Source organism: Phoxinus phoxinus (assembly GCF_949152265.1).
Source record: "Phoxinus phoxinus genome assembly, chromosome: 1".
Lineage (NCBI taxonomy): Eukaryota > Metazoa > Chordata > Actinopteri > Cypriniformes > Leuciscidae > Phoxinus > Phoxinus phoxinus.
In genome coordinates this window covers 50,706,313-50,729,299 of record NC_136876.1, presented here as the reverse complement: position 1 = coordinate 50,729,299, position 22,987 = coordinate 50,706,313, and the positions used below count along the sequence as shown (strand labels likewise).

The 22,987-nt window shown below is 38.6% G+C and overlaps 2 protein-coding genes across 2 annotated transcripts in view; one reads left to right on the top strand and one right to left on the bottom strand.

Annotated features, from left to right (window-relative positions):
• LOC307003863 (Golgi apparatus membrane protein TVP23 homolog B) overlaps nucleotides 1-22,987 on the bottom strand; it is a 291,916-nt gene that overhangs the window by 208,492 nt on the left and 60,437 nt on the right. The gene's annotated exons all lie outside the window — the stretch shown is intronic.
• LOC307003338 (5-hydroxytryptamine receptor 3A-like) lies at nucleotides 286-18,630 on the top strand. The gene is made up of 10 exons (XM_079621618.1): nucleotides 286-350; nucleotides 435-497; nucleotides 2,387-2,538; nucleotides 3,071-3,115; nucleotides 6,154-6,260; nucleotides 8,158-8,327; nucleotides 8,570-8,688; nucleotides 15,320-15,530; nucleotides 16,380-16,550; nucleotides 17,629-18,630. The coding sequence occupies exons 2-10, from the start codon at nucleotides 443-445 to the stop codon at nucleotides 17,925-17,927; spliced, it is 1,329 nt and encodes a 442-aa protein (XP_079477744.1). The 5' UTR covers nucleotides 286-350; nucleotides 435-442; the 3' UTR covers nucleotides 17,928-18,630.

Genomic DNA, 22,987 nt, shown 5'->3' with positions numbered 1-22,987 from the left:
AGCACTTTAGATCGGCCTCATGTTTGACTGTGCGACGGGTCAAAGCCCTGCTAGTAATTACTGCTCTGTTGTGCTGTTTAACAATGAGATGAATGCTGAGATCCTTAAAAATCTCATTATCTATAGTCCTATAACAAGACAAGCTTACACAAAATGAAGGATCAAATTTAATAAGACAAATCAGATATTTTGTTTGCCTTGCGTAACAACATCCGTGTCATATTCAACGAGCCGTGACCCTTTAAAAGAGCCGAATGTCCTCGTTTCCCTCAGAAACTGTGAAAAGTCACGGGAGAAGTTTGTCGGAATCTGATCCAAGTTTGCTCATTTTTCAGCATTTGCTACCAAAGGTAAATGTTATCAGTTTTACATTCTTATAAACATGTATTCAGCTAAAATAATGTGTGTACTTGCTTGTTTGTGTTGTTGTTTAGGATCTGAAATGGTTCTTCAGCACAGGATCTCTTTGCTGCTGCTCCTCTGTTCATCTCCACTTGGTAAACTCTCCATTTAAAACACCTTGTGATTTAAATACCATGTGCTTATATAAAAAATGTCCGTAATTTAAACGGTAAAATACTGTAAAAAAGCAACGGAAAAGACATTTTTATTGATTAACAGTATGTACCCTTATTATGGCGCTTTTCCACTGCGGAACGGTTCGGCTCGCTTCGCTTTTCCACTGCGTGGTACGACTCGACTCGGTACGGCACGGTTCGGTACGCTTGGAACCTCAACAGAGGTGGTACCATTTAAAGCGAGCCGTACCGTACCGTACCATGCAGTGGAAATGCGCCATAAGTGAGCCGTACCATACCATGCAGTGGAAAAGCGGCAAAGCGTGCCGTGCCGTACCGAACCGTACCGTACCGTACCATGCAGTGGAAAAGCGCCATTATATACCGTGGAAAACTGTAATAGGTCTCACGGGACATTTCATGTAGTTTTACAGTAGAATACTGTTAAATGTACGGATTTTAGAAGTACACTGTAAAAAAAACCTTACCGTTGCATTTACTATAACTTACCGTAAAAAATACGGTAGCAATTTTTATGTTTTACATCATTGAACTAAAATATATGGTAAAAAACTGCTAGCTGTGGTTGACAGTCCTTTACCATAAAAAAATATAGAAATATGTTTGTTTTACGGCAGGGATCTAAATATTACGGTAAAAAACTGGCAACCACAGCTGACAGTTTTTTTTATTCACACAGTAAATAAGCCTTCTCAAAAGGTTGAGATACAGAGTGAAGTCTGAGACCACTAGTGGAAATGCTTTTTTTTTTTCATTTTTTTTTTCAGTACAAATGTTTTTATCAGCATAATATTTGGAGGGAAATACTTTAAAATTTGACTGGAATTTTGCCTGGAGAATGTTTTAGTATTTTGTAAGTATTTAAGTCCAAGTTTTGGCTGTCAGTCCAAAATCCCATAATTTGTTCATCCGATTGGAATCTGATCTAAATGATTGACTGTCCACACTACACTGTAAAACATAAAAAATGGAAAATGTACTGGTCATTTTCTTCCAGGTCATTATCCAGTAATTTTACGGAGATTACCGTTAACCCTTAAAACACAACCTAAAATTCAAAATACAGGTAAAACACCTGTAAAAAAACAAAACTGAAAATTCCTTGATATTCTATATATATTTAGAATTAAGTAATTATTCTATTTAAGTTTTCCAACTTTCCATCCAATCATTTTTTGTCGATAGTATTTGGAAGATGTCGACACAATCTTTTTCCGTTTAACTTTAGCGCATACGTTCAATGTCGATGCTTCAAATGTCAAAAAAAAAAAAAAATGTAACGCAAATAAATCTGGTGCCACATGACAGAATTAGCTATAGGGTCTGCGCCCGTGTTTCTACAACGACTTTCAGCATGTTTACTACATCTGACATGTTTTACGTGGCGTGAGAAAGTGACACACAGCTGTGTGAAGTTATCAGAGCCGTGAGACTGGGGATTTTCAGAAATGTGATTTGAATAGGATTTCAAACCACATGTGATTTTTTTGCCATTCACACTTGCTGATTCCAATCGGATAAACACTAAATCACTAAACCACACCATATGGATGTAGCTTGAAACAGATTTCATCGTATTCTGATTGTATTTCATGTTTTGTTTTGTTTTTTGCTGTTAACACTTGCTAAATATGATCAGATTCCGATCGGATATGTTCAAAAATGGATTTGGATTGACACTCTGAACAAGGCTTTTAGTAACAGGCTCATTGTCACAAATTTTCTTATTTAAATACAGAAATAGTGCAGAATCCTACGATTTTATTTCCCATTTGTATCATAACTGTTCTTTTTGTTCTCTCTTTGCATTGTCCTGTGTCTGCTAACACGTCCGTCTGGTCCTACAGTGTTCGCTGCTGGTAACTCCACAGTGGCCGCCTGTGACCGCCGCTGTCTGGCGAACGCTCTGGTTGGGAAAGAACTGTTCAGCGCGCCACAGAGCAATAACTGTACCATCGTAGTAAACATCACTTCCATACAATATCAGATGTTGTCTTTCGTGAGTGTCACGTTTGTCCTGTTGATCTCCTTCTGTGTTTGAAAAGCACAAATGTGACCCTGGACCGCAAAACCAGTCACATGGGTCACTTTTCTGAAATTGAGATTTATACATCACCTCAAAGCTTAATAAATCATCTTTCCATTGATGTGTGGTTTGTTATGATAGGACAATATGTCTGAGACACAACTATTGTAAATCTGGAATCTGAGGGTGCAAAAAAATCGAAACATTGAGAAAATCTCCTTTAAAGTTGTTCATTTATGTTCACGATTGTGCTGCATTCACTCACAAAAATACATGTTTTATATATTTACGGCAGGACATTTACTAAATATCTTCATTGAACATGATCTTAATATCCTAATGATTTTTGGCATAAAAGAAAAATGTATAATTTTGACCCATACAATGTATAGTTGGCTATCGCCACAGATATATGTGGCCGTGCGGCTCCAGACTGGGTTTGTGCTCCAGGGTCACACGTATACTTGCATAACAACTATCTCATAATTCTGTCACCATTTCTTAGGATACAAAGGGCATGGAAATGACCAGCCGTATCAAAATAAACATGGTGAGTAGTTCTTGCAGTTCATTAGTAGTTAATTTCAAGTTCTTGAATGAAATACGAATGTCACTAAAATCTCCTTCAAAAACCTTTTAGCTTTGGCACAGTGATTGTCACCTGTAGACATTCAGTTATCTGAATACATTTATAATATATTATACAGTATAAAATTTCACAAGAGCAAAGAGTGCTGTTAATACTGAGTTTGAGCACAGCAGCATCTATGCTGATATTCAATACAACGGCATTATTGTGAGCGTTATATTTCTTATTTTCAGCAGTTCTATAAACAAGAAGATAATATTGAGTATAGGAATGCATGATATATCGGTCACCATATCGGTATCGGTCGATATATGTTCATTTTTAATGTTATCGTTATCGGCCCGATAAGAAAATTTGGCCGATATCTTAAAGCCGATAAATAAGTGTATTATTTCCTTCAGCTGAGACACTTCAGATGCGCTCTGGTCAACATGATGCTTTTGAATTGCTTGAAATATGATTGGAATCACCTTGAAAAGAAAAATACGGTAAAGTGCAACATGTGTCATATCGGCTACATAAAATTATAATGAGAACATCATTATAAATATGTGTTTGGGACATGTTTGTTAATGGTGAGACTTTTGTTTTGTCATCAGGCTCTCAAAAATTATATGTAAATGTAGATTTATCGGCCAATATATCGGTTATCGGCTTTCAAATATAAAGAATTATCGGTATCGGCCAAAATTGTTATATCGGTGTATCCCTAATTGAGTATTTTAGGCATAAACAGTGATAATGGCTGCCTCACATGTATCCCGCTTATTATGCAGCTACTTGCAAAGTAAATAAATAATTAGAATTATACTACAGGGCCGTTGAATGCTTGAATCTGATTGGTTGACAAACGTTCTACGGTGTGCAATTATTTTCAGGGAACCGCACGGCTAAAGTAGTTCCGGCAGGTCTTGACCGCATTACAGCTCCATATCACTGCGCGTAGTTCATCGGAATAACGGAAAATAGGATACAATTCATAACAAGAAAAACTGCAGCCCCATGCGCTTGATCTGCAATTTTCAATGTCTAGAAAAAAAGGAATGAACGAATTAATTAAAACGAATTGAATTAATAAATAAATAAATAATAATATTGACGTACATGCTTCTTTTTTAAGGCAGGTTATGAATGTAATTTGATACTTATGACTGATCATGCACTAACGCTTCAGCGTTCAGTGTGTGTTCACAGCGGTGTTTAAAATCTGCTGCATTCACAGTCAGAGAATGTGTCAGTCGTGAAGTGTGTGTCCGCAGCGTTAGTCTGCTATCAGCGGCTCAAACCTCCGCTAACTCTACAATGACGTTCTGGAAACGGATGCACAGCAAAAACTCCAGTGTTAAATTAACACTCCTGGGAGTGTATATGAGTCCGCACTCAAGAGTGTAAAGTGTTAAAATATGAGTGTTAAATGAACACTCAAGAGTGTTAAAGTTAATGAGATAATTAAGTTATTAATTAAGTGATGATTGAGCATTAGTGATGAACACCTGATGTTAACAAGCAGAATCACTGAAGGAGAAAATGTCAAATTGTAAGCCACCATTATGGAGATCAGTGTGTGTTTTAGTTGGGCTCTTGACCCTTATATTATTAACTTTAGATTTTGGTTGTCTGTGTTTTCTGATAAATAACAGTCAGATGAACAAAGACAAAATGTGATCTGATGGTGTTGGTCATGTTTTGACAATCATATTGTGATTGACAAACTTATTTACATAGTTTGGTTTAACTTGTTTATAAATCAGCTCTCTGATACTAAAGCGTATGATTTTCAGTATTTGTAATATAATCCAAAATATTTAATAAACATTGTTCTGATCAAGAGACTTTTAAATACTTTATTTAGAAACACAGATATCAATAATCAGCCTGTGAATCTCAACCATGGTGACAAGAATAAAGCATGTTGCAGCGGCTGCCACCAATCAACTCATTAATGGCTCCCATCATGCATTGCGGAATTAACAAATTATATGAAGTAATTTCATTTTCCTAATTGAATATTTTGCTTGTCACCATTGTTGAGATGCATAGACTGAATCTTGATGTCTGTGTGTGCCTAAAATGAAGATTTTTTTTTTCCAAACAACTTTAAAATAAATTTTTCAATATTTATTTATCAAAAATGTTGGATATTTATGTAGAATCGCAGTTATGCCGTAATAAACAACAGAAATTTTAATCAGAAATAAGGGTTCAGTGATCAAGTTCATATTATGATTGTCATAACATAGCCAACAGATCACTGTTTTTCTTTGTTCATCTGTCTGTTACAATAACAGCACACAACATTTTAAGTAAATAATATAAGGGTCAAGAGCCCAACTAAAGCAAACACTGATCTCCATCATGGTGGCTTACAATTTGTGATTTTCTCCTTCAGTGATTCTGCTTGTTAACATCAGGTGTTCATCACTAATGCTCAATCATCACTCAATTATTAACTTAATTATCTCATTAACTTTAACACTCTTGAGTGTTCATTTAACACTCATATTTGAACACTTTACACTCTTGAGTCTGGACTCATATAAACTCCCAGGAGTGTTAATTTAACACTGGAGTGTTTTCTGTGAACACTGGAGTTTTTGCTGTGTGGGTTTAGATGCGCAAGGAATTAGTCCTACATACAAGAGCGTTTTAATGACAAAAACTTTACAAACGTCTGGAAATACATCATCTGAACAATATTTCGAGGTGGGGTAACTGTATAAGCGGAAAACGAAAATAACTCCGCTTCGCGTCGTGACCACATTACCACCTTGGGTGTGCATTATTTTTCTAATAATTCAACGGCCTGTCGTCAATTATTCCTTACATAAAATATTTCATTTAAAATTTTACAAATATTTTAATGTGTTAAGAACTGTGTACTGTAGAATGCTGTAATTGACCAATCAGAATCAAGCATTTCAGAGCTGTGTTATATTGTAAAACAAAATGAGAGGCTGTTTATTTCACTAAAACTTTTGGACAAATCTTCTGCCCAACAGGAATGGATGGATCCTGATCTTGGATGGATGCAAGAGAGATATAGATTTCCAACAATTATTTTACCTGTTGATAAAATCTGGATTCCTGGGATAGTTTTGGAAAATTCGTGAGTTGAACTCAAGACTTACGGCACATATTCTAATAATTGACCTGTTTTATTGATAAGGTCAGAGAGATACACATTCAGTGATTGATGCTGACTTCAGTTCTGGCATGGTTGAGATAAAATGTCAGAAATGTACTTTATTATGAAGAGGCATGAAATACATTTTCAGTCTGAACAACTACGGCTGATAGCTGTGAAATCATACCAGTTTTGGGGTAAGAGACACTGAGCTCCACATTCATCAACATGGCCTTGAATATAATATTTGGAAATATATCAAGTGTTAGATGGCAGATACCTTTTGCCACCATATTTGCACTTGTGGAAAGATGATCTGGCCCACATGTATGACGGCCCTTGGGTGGACCGCTCCTGTTTGCCAGATCTGGGCCACAAGCAGACCATAACAATGCCACATGTCAGCCAAGAGCAAAGAAATAAACCAGAACAGGACCTTATCTGAGCCACGAAACCTGTGTATATTAAATATGGAGTTATTTCAGCATTAATAAGCCTGTAAACAAGCAGAATCACTGAAGGAAAGAAGAGAACAGAAAAAGAGACGAGCAGAAACACAAGAACTACAACTGACTTCAGACACAGCCTTAGATGAAATCCACTGAAGAGAAAAGAAGACATTAAATCTGTGAAGATCTCAGCAGAGGAGGAATAAACAACTCCACAAACAGCATTACCAGCTTCACTTATTACTAACCAGACTGACTTTATTTCTGTCAGACGTCTACAGGAGTTTTTATTGAGAATTAACAGAGGTTTAACTCAGATGTGTTTCATTTGAAGTCACCATCTTTATCTTTTTGTTTTTGACTGCTGTGACAGTGTGTTTATTAAACACATTTGCAACAGCAAAGAAAGCTTAAAGGTACACTGTGTAGTTTTTAAGTATTTTATTAGCTAATATCAATGTCTTTATTCATACATATATGTCCTCATTGGTGTAAAATTTTGACGGAAGTGAATTAATCAAAACTAACTTTAGCTGGAAAGTAACATTATTCAAGAACCGCTATAAAGCCAAAACAATCTGTTACCTTAAATTATACGTTTATCTCTGTAAAGCAGCTTTGAAACAATCTACATTGTTAAAAGCGCTATATAAATGAAGATGACTTGACTTGACTTGACTTAAAATGACTTCTGCCAATGATCTGACTTATCTTCGTACGCAAAGAGTTTCTTATCTTTATTTACATGGGACAGGTAACTCCACGGAGGCGTTCATGTCCTTCCACCATTTTGAAAAACTATAGTAGCAGAGAGGGACAAAAAGCACTAGCCTACCTCAACGCGTTTTCGCTCAGAGCCAGCGTCACGTGACTGACACCAGAGACGGACACGGAGATCAGCGAGAGGATCTCACTGCACTGCACGGTACTTCATAATGCAGGATCATACTTATGCCGAGCCACAGGAGAAGGAAACCTCGTCGCCAAAAAAGCAAATTTAAAAGGAAACGTGACCGGCGGATTCAAAAACTGAGGGTAAATTTTAGGATAGCTTGTGATTCACACTGTAACATTCGTTTGTTCGCTGTGTGTCAAGTTGCAGTTTGTTTGAAATAACGAACCTCATCACCCGAAAGAAACTCGATGAAGTGCTATTGGAAGACATGTTGTCAGAGCTTCTTGGCACATAACGGCTACCGTAGTTGCAACACGCATTTGAAAAAGCGAGCCGCTAGAGAGCAAAGAATGCAAAATACAATTTCACCGCCAGATGGGAGAAACTCCTACACAGTGTACCTTTAAGTGAAGTGAGATCAGGTGATGATGGTTACCTCTTGAGGGTTTTAAAATCTTGAGTGTGAGATAAGCCCTGGTTGATTTCTGTATCAGTTAAGATGCCATAATCTCTCTCTCTCTCTCTCCGCTCACAGGATCGATACGACCGTGGAGCCGTACGCTAAGGACGTGCAGGTGAGGAGGGATGGGACTGTGACCCATGCGCTGGTTTTGTACACGAGGGTGAGCTGTGAAATCAACCTATTCAGCTACCCCTTTGTGACTGGACAATGTCCTGTGGCCATCAACGGATGGAGCCAGAAATGTAAGAAAATAATTGTTGGGAAGTGTATTATGTGCCTGCCTTTGGTTTGCCCCAAGCACATAGAGTTATGTAAATATGGTCTATAGTTTAGAAAGGAGACATGTTTGCATTGATAAGAATGACGGTGACTTAATTTAAATATCTCCCAGCCTGATTAAGGTGTGTCTACAGCAGCTCTTTAGTCAATGGCCCCATGGGAGTTATATTTGTAATGAATATGTCCTCTTGTTTTTTCGATCTAGCTTGTGAGCTCAAAATCCAGATGCCTGATAATGTGTCTACGGTTCCCAGTTCGGGAGGAGAATGGCAGGCTTTGAATGTCAACAAAAATGTGGATCCATCAGAGCGCGTTTATCTCCAAGTAACTGAATTATTCAATTCTAACCCTCTTATCAAGAGTATTGAGTTCAGAGAGTTTGTCAGTGTTACCTTGAACCCTCAAAGCAGATATTATCCTTAGGGTTCCTCAGCGAGCTTTAATTCATTATTTAAAGCTGCAGTCCGTAACATTTTTTTGGGTAAAAACTATCCAAAATAATTTTTTGAGCAAGTACATAACCAGCAAGTGTTGAAAACGATCTGCTTGCCTTCGCTCGAGTCAAAACGGTAAGCTTATAATAATGTGTTTAATTCCAGTGGTGCTGGTGGATTTCCACTGGAAATTCGAGCATGTCTTTGCGTCATTACGTCACATCTGTACACATAACAGAGAGCCTCGGCTAGCGGGCTATGAGTGTGAGGATGCTGGAGGTGGAGATTTATAGCCTTCTCTCACAGCTCTTGATATAATTAAACTAGCGCTGTCCGTTAAACCCATTTTAAACCGCACACACTTGTTTGGGCGAACCGGCCAAAGAGTGGACGAGAAGCGCAGCGCCGAGCCGCGTCTAGGACAACTCATATCGCACGGACGCGCACTTTCTCAGTTTATGGCCAGCAATAAAAACGCAGAATGGCGCCACCGGTGTGTGTACACTCATAGAGAATAATGTGTTTGAATTTTAAATACGAGGCGCTGCGCAACGCGCCGGCGCTGCGCTTCTCGTCCGGTGTGCGACCCGCTTTAACGTTACGTTTTGAGTGGATGAATGATGAGCGCGAGACCCCGAAATGGATGCCAATAAGATTCTGCCTGGAAAGTTTACTTTTAAAAAGTTGCTAAATGGTTCAATTGACAAGACCAAAGTGATCTGTGTGTTGTGTCGTTGTGAACTGAGCTGTCATCGCGGCACGTCCAGTCGAAATACCACTCGATGGTCAAGCACACACACCGCTGATGCGTTTCTACGCCCACTCGTCAATATCAGTAACGTTACCTCGTCAGTATTTCTTTCACCCTTTTATTGATGGACAGTGTTACACTGTGTGAGAGATTATTTGCTCCAAGTGAGAATGTTAGTGTGGAATTGAACACGGTATGTTGTTTTCATTAAAAAACATTTGCACAAAGCAATATGTTGTGTTCTTCTGTGCATACTGGACAGTAGGTGGCGGTAGAGGTTCGTGATATGTGGATATTGAGGATAGGAGAATAAGGGAGGTGAAGCGTGGCACGAGCTGCGATCTGTGCTGTACTATTTTGCGACTGATACTGTTGATTAAAGAATTCCTTATTTAAGAATTTCCTTCATTCTTTCTTACTAAGAATATAACAAATTGGCGACGAGGTACTTTTTTTTTTTGACGATGGCAGCTGTTTCTACATTTCCCATGCCATTTTTGCCATGTCCTGGAGAACCAACTATTCCTTTCGACACGTGGCTACGGATGTTCCGGAATTATTTGCTGGTTGTTGGTGCATCTGGAGATGCATGGCCGGTCGAGCGCAAACGAGCACTACTGCTACATTGTCTGGGGACTGAAGGACAAAGATTGTTCTATTCCTTGCCGAATCAAGGTGATTCGATGGACGATGCGATTGCGGCCTTGAAAGCGCATTTTACCCCCCGACGGAACATAGTGGCTGAGCGCCACGCTTTCAGGAAACGTGTTCAGGCACCAGGAGAAACTATAATTCAGTACGTAGCTGCTCTACGGGACTTAGCGGTTACTTGTGACTTTGCAGCTACTCTGGATGAAATGTTGCGTGACCAGTTGGTGGAGAATGTGTCCAGTCATCGGATTCGTGAGAGACTGCTTTTGGAATCTGATTTGACTCTGGAAAAAGCCATTACTATTGCCACCCAGACAGAAGCTGCTGGTGAACAAGCCAAATTATTATCAAATACTCGTTCTGTTCCTGTGCAAGTGATACATACAAAGCCTCCACCTGCAGCTGGACGTTTCCGTCGTAGACCACCTTTAAAGCCACCGTCTACAAATCGTTCTTCAAAGCCTTCATCAACTACTGCACCTGCTTCGTCCTCTCGTGAATGCTATCGCTGTGGATCTCAGAAACACCTTGCAAATGATCGTAGTTGTCCTGCTGTATCAGCACAGTGTAATAACTGTCAAAAGATGGGACATTATTCGCGGGTGTGTCGTTCGGGACAAGCGTGCTCAGTGCGTGAAATTGACTTGCCTGAAGTTCAGATTCTCTATATGCATGACTCACTAACGGATAAAATTTGGTGCACTGCTCTTATTGCGACCGCAACTACGTCTGTGCCTATTGAGCTTATCGTGGATTCTGGATCATCTGTTTCTATCTTGCCGAAAATTGTGTATGACACTCACTTCAAGAAAGACGCTTTGCTGCCACCTTCATTGAAACTAGTGACGTATTCTCGTGCTCCGATTCCTGTACTTGGCTGCTTACCCGTCACTGTCTCTAAGGATGACATCACCTGCTCCACATCATTCTTCGTGGTGGAATCTGGCACAGCTCTGCTCGGCATGGATCTTATTAATGGGTTATGTCTCCGGTTTGAAGGCAATTCAATTTTGCCAGAGCAGTCTTCAACTCCTGTGCTGCGATTGTCTGCGTTGACGCCTTCAGCTGTTTTTGGATGTGCAAAAGGCTTTGTTCACAAAGTAAAGACTTCTCCAGCTGTTACTCCTGTGCGCCAGAAACTTCGCCGTTTGCCGTTGTCTGTTAGAGCCGCAGTCACTGAGGAGATTCATCACCTTCTTGAGTCTGACATTATCGAGAGAGTGGACGCTTCACCGTGGGTCTCCCCGATTGTAGTAGTACAGAAAAAGTCGGGTGCCATTCGAATGTGCGTGGATCTGCGAGAACCCAACAAGGCTGTAGTTACGGATAGCTACCCACTACCACACATTGAGGAATTGTTGTCTTTGTTAAGGGGAGCGTCTGTATTTTCCACTATTGATTTGGAGAGTGCTTATTTTCAGTTGCCCTTACATGAGGAGAGCCGCGATCTGACCGCCTTCATTACTCACGAAGGACTTTTCAGATTTTGCCGCGTACCGTATGGACTTGCTTCAGCACCTTCTGCTTTTCAGAAAATGTTGGCAACGGTTTTACAGGGACTTCCGAATGTTGCCAATTACCTTGATGATATTATTCTCTGGGGAAAGACGCAAACAGAACATGATCACACGCTCAAAGCCGTTATTCAGCGCTTACAAGATTCTGGACTGAAGCTGAATCAATCGAAATGTCAGTTTAACAAAACCAGTCTGCGCTTTCTGGGTCATATGGTGAACGCGCAAGGAATTCAACCTGATGAGGATCACCTTTCTGCCATTCTTCATGCACCAGCTCCAAAAGATGCAACTCAACTCCGTTCTTTCATCGGGCTACTATCGTGGTACAATAAGTTTATTCCGAACTTTGCCACTGTAGTTGAACCTCTGCGTGCGTGCATCAGGCAGGGCTCAGATTTCGTCTGGTCGGAGGAAGCTCAGCACTGTTTTGATGCTGTAAAAAAGTTGCTTATTGACAGTCCTGCACTTTCATTGTTCGACCCAGATTTGCCTACGGTGGTATCTACAGATGCCTCTGACTACGGTCTGGGCGCTGTTCTTTCTCAAGTTCACGAGAACAAGACTGAGCGCGTTGTTGCTTTTGCGTCCCGGACATTGTCATCTGCTGAACGCAAGTACTCAACCATTGAAAAGGAAGCACTCGCATGTGTATGGGCCGTTGAAAAGTGGCGAACCTACTTGTGGGGTCGTAAATTCCTCCTGCGGACGGATCACCAAGCGTTAACTGTGCTCCTCTCATCCAAAGGTACTGATCGCGCCGGAATGCGCATTGCGCGCTGGGCAGCGCGGTTACTGTGCTTTAACTATGATGTGATTTATCGGCCTGGGGCTCAAAATTGCACTGCTGACTGTCTTTCTCGTCTGCCTTTACCTGCTTCGGATGAAGACTGCATGGATGCTGAACCTGAGTTTGTGGCGTTTATGTCTCCTGCAATGTCAGCTCTGTCACCTGCTGAGTTTGCTTCTGCCTCCGCGACGTGCTCTGAACTGAGTGCATTACGCACACAAATTGCTCGCGGATGGCCTTCTTCTTCAACTTCTGTGGATAATATGCTACGTCCTTACTTCAAACTACGTGATGAACTGAGTGTGCAGCACGATTATGTGTTCAGAGGATCACGTCTGGTTGTACCTGTCGCGCTGAGGCACACATTGGTGAGGTTAGCTCATGAAGGACACCAGGGAATTGTGCGCACAAAACAACGCCTTCGTGAACAGTACTGGTGGCCAGGCATAGATTGTCTGGTTAAGGAGAATATACAGACCTGTCAAATGTGTCTGTCCTCTGACAAGACTGCCAACACCTCTGCTGCGCCACTACAGCCAGTGCCTTTTCCGTCTGTACCGTGGGAAAAGGTAGCTATAGATGTGGTGGGTCCATTTGAAACCGCTGTATGGGACTGTCGTTATGCGCTGACATTGATTGATTATCACAGTAAGTGGCCTGAAGTCGCTTTCACCGCTTCCATCACTACTCACAATGTTATCACCTTCTTGTCATCTGTGTTTAGTAGATACGGTAATCCATGTACTATCGTGTCTGATAATGGAACGCAATTTACGTCAGCAGAATTTGCTATGTTCCTAAAAGAGAGAAACATTCAACATATACGTACTTCTTTGTACCACCCTGCCGCGAATGGAGCTGTCGAACGATTTCATCGCGTGCTGAAAGGCTGCATTCAGTCTGCTGTTCTGGAAACGAAGCCGTGGAAACCTACTGTCACGGAATTTCTCCAAGTGTATCGTGCTACACCACATTCTGCCACAGGACTATCCCCGTTTGAGTTGCTTCATGGCAGAAGGATGCGAACGCGTCTTAATGTTCTTCCTCCTCTCACAATACGTCAGGATGCGCCTGCGCTTCTTCAGCGAGTTTCTTTGAAACAAAAGAAAATGAAAGCATACACTGATTCCAGACGTGTAGCTCGCACTCCTGATTTCAAAGTGGGAGATTGGGTGCGAGTGCACATTCCAACTCATGTTCCGAAAGCGCATCCGAGATTTTCCAACCCACGTCAAATTGTGCGTACACTGGGTGCGTGTACTTACCTGTTATCAAACGGGAAGAACTGGCATGCTTCTCACTTGGCTCGTTCTGTTGCACCTGTTTCGGAGACTACTGACATGGAGGCTGTGGACTTGTCATTTCAGTTTCATCCTCCTCCTCTGGCGCCTCAAGTTCCCGGAACTCTTCAAAGGGTGTCTAACCGTGTGAGACGACCTCCTCGTTGGTTGGAAGACTGTGTTACTTAGTCACCTTGCATTGCGTGACTATAAAGGATGAGTAATTCATTAGGTCATCTTGTTGTTGATTTTATATGTATACTACATTCTTATAATTCTAGTAAATATTATTTTTGTTCTTTAGCCTGATTGAGTTAAGTAATTATGTTACATAACCAAGTGAATACTTTGGTAATTTAGTAACTTTGTTATTGAGTTTCCTTTTTGTTCTTAAATATCTGTGTAGACAGTTTGCTTTAAGTGATGGGGGAATATGTTGTGTTCTTCTGTGCATACTGGACAGTAGGTGGCGGTAGAGGTTCGTGATATGTGGATATTGAGGATAGGAGAATAAGGGAGGTGAAGCGTGGCACGAGCTGCGATCTGTGCTGTACTATTTTGCGACTGATACTGTTGATTAAAGAATTCCTTATTTAAGAATTTCCTTCATTCTTTCTTACTAAGAATATAACACAAGCCGATCCACTTTTCCATGTTGATAAGAGCATTAAAATGAAAAAATGGGACAGAAAGAAATCAAGAGACATTTAGAATAGATAAAAATGTGCGATTAATCGCGAGTTAACCACGACATTAATGCGATTAATCGCGATTAAATATGTTAATTGTTTGACAGCCCTAAATTAAACGTATTAATTTGATGGCGGATCCAGAAAGGTTCAAACGACAGTCACCAGAGAACACAAAAGACTTCGGCTACAGAGAAAAAGAGACTGCAACCGGCCCATGCGAAAACAAGGATAAATATTGGAAGGGCATTAAATGTAGTCACGCAATGCTGATGTTGTTAACATTAACAATTTGAGAACAAAGAATAATTTGCACGGTTTGACGTGATATGATACGCGATCGTTAGATCTAATCAGCGCGATTTACTGCAATGCTTTTTTCCCATAGTTGGTCAGAACAAAAGTGGATGTTACTTGTTACTTGTTCGCACATTCTCCTCAAAATATTGTGTTCATCATGATACAGTGTCAATGCACAACCCACTTAAAGTATTCCGCGAATAACTGCAAATGCAGATTTCGAACAGAGATGGCGACAAAGAGAAAAAACTACGGACTGCAGCTTTAAATTAATATATTATTATGAAGTGTTATTAATGTGATTATTAATAGCAATACATAATTTAAAATGCTACTAAAAACATAGAATCATGTAAACTGAAATCATATAATTCCCCCCCCCCCCCCCCCCCCCCCCCCCCGCAACAACAACGCTGCAAAAAAACAAATCCTTTATTTTTAAGAAGTTACACTGAAAAATCAGCTAGTGGGATGCCAGACTAAGAAAACAGACAGTAAATGAACCTATAATTGTTTGTTAATGAATGTCTTTTGGTCTTTGAACAGGTCGAATTGTCTATTAACTCCTTCGGTGCTGTAGTGACCCTGATCCTGCCCAGCGCGTTAATAATGATGGCTGACCTGGTGAGCTTTGCTCTGCCATTTGAAGGAGGAGAACGCAACTCTTTTAAGGTCACCTTAGTCCTGAGCTTCACCATGTTCCTCCTCATCCTCAACGATCACCTGCCCAACGGGGGCAACTGCAGTCCTCTCCTCCGTAAGTGCAACAACAGAGAGAAAGAGAGACAAAATCTGCTCCATTTTAAACAAAACCGTTTTTTGGTGGTATTATGGATTACAATGAATGCCAAATTCAAAAAAAAAAAATTGCAATTGAATTTAAAAAAGTTGAATTGAGTTGAATTGCAATAATTGAAAAAATATGCATTGCATTAACCCTGCTTGCATTGTTTTTAGGGCTTGCATTTTTATGGGCTGAAAGTTGAATATGGACTATTGCCTTTTAATAATGAAAATGTGTGTGAAATATTTTTAATTGGAATATTCACAGCTTAAATATACACAAATATATAATACATTTACGAAATGTTGAATTTCAGCCCATAAAAATGCAAGCCCTAAAAATACAATGCATTAAAATGCAAAGCTTATTTTTTTCAAGTGCAATTATACAAGCTTTTTTGTTTCAAAGACATTTGGCATTATTTTACTTCCATATGGTATATGTTTTTAAAAGTTATACTGTAGTGATGTAAAGTGATACTGACAGCACTTATATTTAGTCCTAATGCCAGGCAGTCGAGACAACATTATTGTAGAAAACAACAAAAATGGAAAACATACATTATTTAGAACTAAAATGTTTAATAAATGTCTGTTTTGGGAACTGTTGGGGAAGATTAAGTTAAGTCAATTCAGTTAATTGATAGAGTGCTTTCTTTAACCAATATAGTTTTAAAGCAGCTTTACAGTGATAACAGTAAAACCACAATTTATTCAGACACCTTCAACATTTCTCACATTATCACAGTTTATTCGCTATAGTATTAGTATATATGTATTAGATCATGATGTGAATGCATGTTCTCTGTTTCCTCCTGTAAAGACTATCACTTCAGCTTCTGTCTGGTGTGTCTGGTTGTGAGTATGCTGACATCTATAGTGTTGACACGTCTGTCTGTAGAGGACAGCTTCCTTCTGTGTAGACGACGCTCCGCCAAGGTTCATCCATCAAACAACAGCAAAACACAACATGACAGCCTGGATCAGGAGAAAGGTAAGAGAGGACCGCAAACACAAAGGCTCAAAGCTTCATAAAAAACATTCATAAAGTCTGTGGACACTTGCTTCTTTCATGAATTAATCAGCCGTTGTCAATGAATCACTTATTACCACTTGCTGCCACATACTGGCGGTTTTTAGTTTCAAGTAAACCCTAAACGTTCAAAATAATTCATTGGTTTGAGTAGGACAAACTTAAATTAAACTAATTAGTTCAGTCAAATTAACTTTTATGATTATTTAGCACTTTCTTTTTCTTTCAAGGTCACAGAACTGATATATTTTAAGTAAACTGAACCGTTTCATTGTTTTGAGTTTTATGAAATTATTTATTTTAATTTAGACAAACTTAAGTTTCACTGAACCGGCTGGGATGTCTATTTCCCAGCATGCTTTGCTGATGGCACTCGAAAGGGAGAGTAAATGCTAAAATTAAGTGTAATATAATGGGGTTTTTGTGTGTGTAAGATTAATGTTAAGTGGGAGATTTAGTAGTGATTAATGTTTTGTTATGCTAATTTAGAAGAATTTCTGTTAATGTTGGTTTTAGGATATTACCATCATGGTGATGAGTGGAGAATGAACTTGATTTGAGAGCAAATGATAGCTCAATATAATGCACTCATAAAGCAATATTATTATTGCTAATATGTTAGCAAACTAGCTTGGTAAAGTTAGCTAAGATCAGACGAATGAAAGTGTTCACATTGAGATTACAATAAAGTTTTAAGTTAATTATATGAATTGGTGAATTCATACATTTTAATTGTTCTGAACTTGAAATGTTTGAGTACAAATTAAAAATCTGCTAGTTCTGCTTACTTAAACTTTGAATTTCAGAACTTAAAAAAATGGAGGCAACTGATTGCCTTAAATGTTTTGAGTTTTGCCAACTTATTCGGGAAACAGACATTAGCTCTTTAAGGTTAAAGTGTTAAGTGCTGCAAATGTTTAGTGAATACATTTTTGATAACTAATTTTGATAGTGGCACAGAAATGAAACGCACCACCTTTAATTGAAGCTCTATTATGTTAACATTGCAATAACATGATAATGTGGTGTGCATTTACAGATACAGGTGTGATTACAACCAACTCTGGTGATCTGGCTCCAGAGGGGGCTTCACTCCAGAAAATAGTGAACTTTTTGGAGAACTTGGATAAAGGTGAAGAAGAGAAACAGAGTAAAGTGTCCTTTGCTTACCGCCTAGACCGATTCTGCTTTGGCTTTTTTCTAAGCATCTACATACTTTATGTCATAATCCTTATTAGTATCACCCGGACGGATATTTGCAAGGTTAATAATCTAGACTTCTGGGATAATTCTGACCGTGGAGATGACAACTTTGACTACTCGACCGCGGACCCGTAGTCATCGACCTCCTTCACTTCACTGGAACCTCTCAGATCTGCTCTGTTTGCTGCACGACATCTGTAGAAAACTGCCAATGATTGGAATAAGTTCATATATGAGCACAAAACCAGCTTTTTGGCTTTCCATTGATGTATGGTTTGTTAGGATAGGACAATATTTGGCCGAGATACAACTAATCTGGAATCTGAGGAGCAAAAAAATGTAAACATTGAGAAAATCTCCTTTAAAGTTGTGCATTTATGTTCACGATTGTGCTGCATTCACTCACAAAAATACATGTTTTATATATTTACGCTAGGAAATTTACTTAATATCTTCATGAAACATGATCTTTACTTAATATCCTAATGATTTTTGGCATAAAAGAAAAATGGATAATTTTGACCCATACAATGTATAGTTGGCTATTGCCACAGATATACCCGTGCCACATGTGACCGCCGGGTTTAGTGGTCCAGGGTCGCATTATACATTTAAAAAGCTTGGGGATGAATGAATACAAGGCAAACCACACAAGATAGCATAACTTGTAATTCTCACAGTCCAAGTAAACTTTCTGCATGATAGATGCGGTGAGATGCCGTTTTAATAGTATTAAACCACTATATTCAAAGATAGAAGCATGAATTGTAACAACTAATACAAATATATTATTTTGATGATCTCCTCTTCAAACTATTATTAATGTGTCTTAATCTAAACTGGCATGAGGAAATGGTGTAATTTGTGACCCCATGATGTACTAATCAAAATTGTATGTTGTGGATGATTTATCAGTGCATGTTATTCCAAATAAATGACAGAATTGCTAAAGGAAGACTGGTAACTAACAGGGTTGTTGAACTGTATCTGTTATCACACTCAAAAAAATAAATTGTTGAATGAACATGATTTAATCGTATCACCCATTATGCATCTAAGCAAGATTTGAATATTTTATTTGAACACAATATTGGTTTGTAAATTGAACATGATTGTAATATGTCAATGCAACTTCTTTGCAACTAATTGAATCAACATGTTTGTATTGTGTTAGACTAATCAAATGTATTCTCATTCACTCAAAGCACAGGAAAGCAGAATCACCAAAGGAGAAAATCTAATTTTTAAGTCACCATTATGGAGATCAGTGTGTGTTTTAGTTGGGCTCTTCACCCTTAAATTATTAACTTTAAGTTTTGTTTGACTGCTGTATATAATTCATAACAGCCAGATGAACAAATAGGAACGGTGATCTGATGGTATTGGTTGTGTATTAACATAAACATTATTTCACAATCATTTAACCTGAATCACTGAACTCATATAGAGTCCAGTTTATGAGTTAGGTTTAATTTATTAATTTTAGCTGGTTAAATTCAGGTTAAATGATTGTGAAATAATGGTTATGTTAATACACAACCAACACCATCAGATCATCATTCCAATTTGTTCATCTGGCTGTTATAACTTATGTACAGCAGCCAAACAAAACATAAAATTAATAATTTAAGAGTGAAGAGCCCAACTAAAACACACACTGATCTCCATAATGGTGACTTAAAAATTAGATTTTCTCCTTTGGTGATTCTGCTTTCCTGTGCTTTGAGTGAATGAGAATACATTTGATTCGTCTAACACAATACAAACATGTTGATTCAATTAGTTGCAAAGAAGTTGCATTGACATATTACAATCATGTTCAATTTACAAACCAATATTGTGTTCAAATAAAATATTCAAATCTTGCTTAGATGCATAATGGGTGATACGATTAAATCATGTTCATTCAACAATTTATTTTTTTGAGTGCAGTGTCTTTTCTTTAATTATATAAAGTGGTCTCTCTTAAAATCGGCCCACATTTCTTGTGACTCGTGTGCTGTTATGACCCTGGTTTTCTGGTGGGCTGTTGGAAGTAATTGTCTTAATGTCAAATTAGACTGTAAAAAAATATTTTCATGATATCTTTTGTCAAATCAACTTCGATAACTAATGTGTGAAGAGAACATACTATTTTGAGTTTCTGTTTATTAAATCATTCTTCTTCATTGTATTAACTCAGATTTTTAATTACAACGAAATGTTAAGGCAACAGGGTAACTTGCTTTTTTAAGTTAAACCAACATTTTTTTTACAGTGTAGTTGTGGAAGTAGAAAGCTTTTTTGTTTGATTGTGTTTCCGCTCTCTCCATGAACACCTTTCAAAAACTGAGGACACTATTCCTATCACAACCACAGCTTTATCAGGCTAGTACATAGTCCACACACATATATATATATATATATATATATATATATATATATATATATATATATATATATATATATATATATATATATATATATCATTTACTATTTAACCATAATTTCATATCATTAAGTTGATATTAAACACTCTGGACAGAAGCTTGAGGCGAAATCTAATGTACACAACTCTCCAATGATGAGTGTGTTTTCTTACAGAGGAAAGTGTGTAATCTGAGAAGACTGACTCATAACCAGATTAAATGCACTATTGTTCCCTTCATTATCATCACACAGGAAAAACACTCACTGACATAAAGAGTTAGCAAATATCCATCACCTGTCCTGATCTCTCCTGTGAATCGGCTCTGTTTGGAGGAAACGGCCGCTGGACTTGGATGTGGTCAAATGAGCCGTTATTGGCATTTGCAGTAAAAGCTTGATTCACCCTTGAGTAAGAAAAAATGATGTGGACGTCGAAGATCTCAAAAAGGAAGTTTAATACAGCAAAGTAGTGGCAAGAAAGCACCTTGGGTTCACCGGTGTCGGAATGAACTCAGATCATCCAAATCTCAAACCTTTTATCCTGGTACAGTTTACAACTCTTAATGCAAACGAAGTTGCTCTTATCGTGACAGCTGTGGTCTGTATGTTAATGAAGTTGAGATTCCCCCTTGTCTGAGAAGATTCTCTGTGTCCCATTCCCATTCTACAATTGATTACCATTTGTTCAGGATATGATCAACCCAAATGGTCAACTCTTAATGTAAATGAAATCAGAACAGCAAAAGGTTTAGATGATACAATCTATCTGAAGTGATCACATCTTTGATCTTCTGTTAGAACGCTCAAATGTTTAAGGTGACAAGCTATTTGAAGTCCCTGTAATCAAAATGGTCGTTGGTTGCCCTCTGTGATACTATTTATTTACATATTACTGAGATTGGATGTAATTGTCTGTATATGATAATAAACTCTTTTAAGTGAAGGCACATTCTGATATAAATGTATATATTGGAGTGGAAGTTGGATCGGGGCAGACTATAATTTCTTACACTTGAGTCGTTCCAAACTTGAGACTTTCTTTTGGGAACACAAACAGAATTTTGTAAAGAATCAACTAGTGTTTTCCCCCCCCTTGCAGATACCATGAATATGGACATATTTTTTCCTTTTGCATTCAAATGAGGCATACATGTTTGTTTTTTTTGTTGTTTTTTACATTTACATTTAGTCATTTAGCAGACGCCAAAGCGACTTATAACTGAGGACTACAGCAAGCTAGTCATCATGAAGAGGCAAAAATAATGCAAGAAGTAATAATACAAAGTTAATACAAACTAAGTTAATACAAATTTGTATCGTAATAATACAAATACAAAGTTCAGGCATTCCTCAGAGTAGCATAAGCCAAACAAGGGAGGATTAAAGGAAACGGGTTTTTTATTTTTTTAGATGAAATATATTCCTTTAACTGAGACCTAAAACTACTAGAAACCGTGTAGTATAAATTAAGATTAAGAATGTGCACAGCAAAATCCCCAGTCTTAAATGAACTCATATGGTCCCACTCTAAATGTTGAAGTAACACTGAATCATAGAGTTAATGAGATGTGATTAACTAAGTGATGATTGAGCATTATTGATGAACACCTGCTGTCAACAAGGAGAATCACTGAAGGGAAAACACAAGAACTACAACTGACTTCAGTCACAGTCTTAAGGCGGGCGTACACGGTGCGATTTTTGCTGTTTTTACGAGCTCGCAAATGATTTTTTCACTCGGGAGAAATCGAATGGAAATCGGTGATGCTCGCATGGTCGCGGCTCGCAGCGTGTGAGAGGAATTACGAGCCGAGCACGTTACGAGCACCTCTCGACCTCCCGATAATTTTTAAACATGTTTAAAAAATTCGGGGAGTCGGCCCGATTTTCACCAGCGTATACTATCCCCTACACACACACACACACACACACACACACACACACACACACACACACACACACACACACACACACACACACACACACACACACACACACACACACTCTCTCTCTCTCTCTCTCTCTCTCTCTCTGTTGAAAGTTCACGTGATTGCCGCCAGCACGGGATAAAATTCGTGCAGGACAGTCGTGCCGTGTACCGGCTGCTTTGACGCGATTATGACACGATTATATTATTTAACTGACTCGTAACGTGTGCAATATCTCCCGACCTCCCGAGTGTCTGAACTCGCACCGTGTACGCCCGCCTTTAGATGAAATCCACTGAAGAGAAAAGAAGACATTAAATCTGTGAAGATCTCAGCAGAGGAGGAATAAACAACTCCACAAACAGCATTACCAGCTTCACTTATTACTAACCAGACTGGCTTTATTTCTGTCAGACGTCTACAGAAAATGTTTGATCACTATTATGGTGATCGGTGTCTAGTTTAGTTGGTCAGTTTGACTCTTGACTTTTTAAGAGAGTTCGTGGTCTTTGTAACATGAATCACTGTTATAGTGACTTCAAATGAAACTTTAAAGTTCTGTTAATTCTCAATAAGAACTTCTGTAGACGTCTGACAGAAATAAAGTCAGTCTGGTTAGTAATAAGTGAAGCTGGTAATGCTGTTTGTGGAGTTGTTTATTCCTCCTCTGCTGAGATCTTCACAGATTTAATGTCTTCTTTTCTCTTCAGTGGATTTCATCTAAGGCTGTGACTGAAGTCAGTTGTAGTTCTTGTGTTTCTACTCGTCTCTTTTTCTGTTCTCTTCTTTCCTTCAGTGATTCTGCTTGTTAACAGCTTATTAAGACTGAAATAACTCCATATTTAATATACACAGATT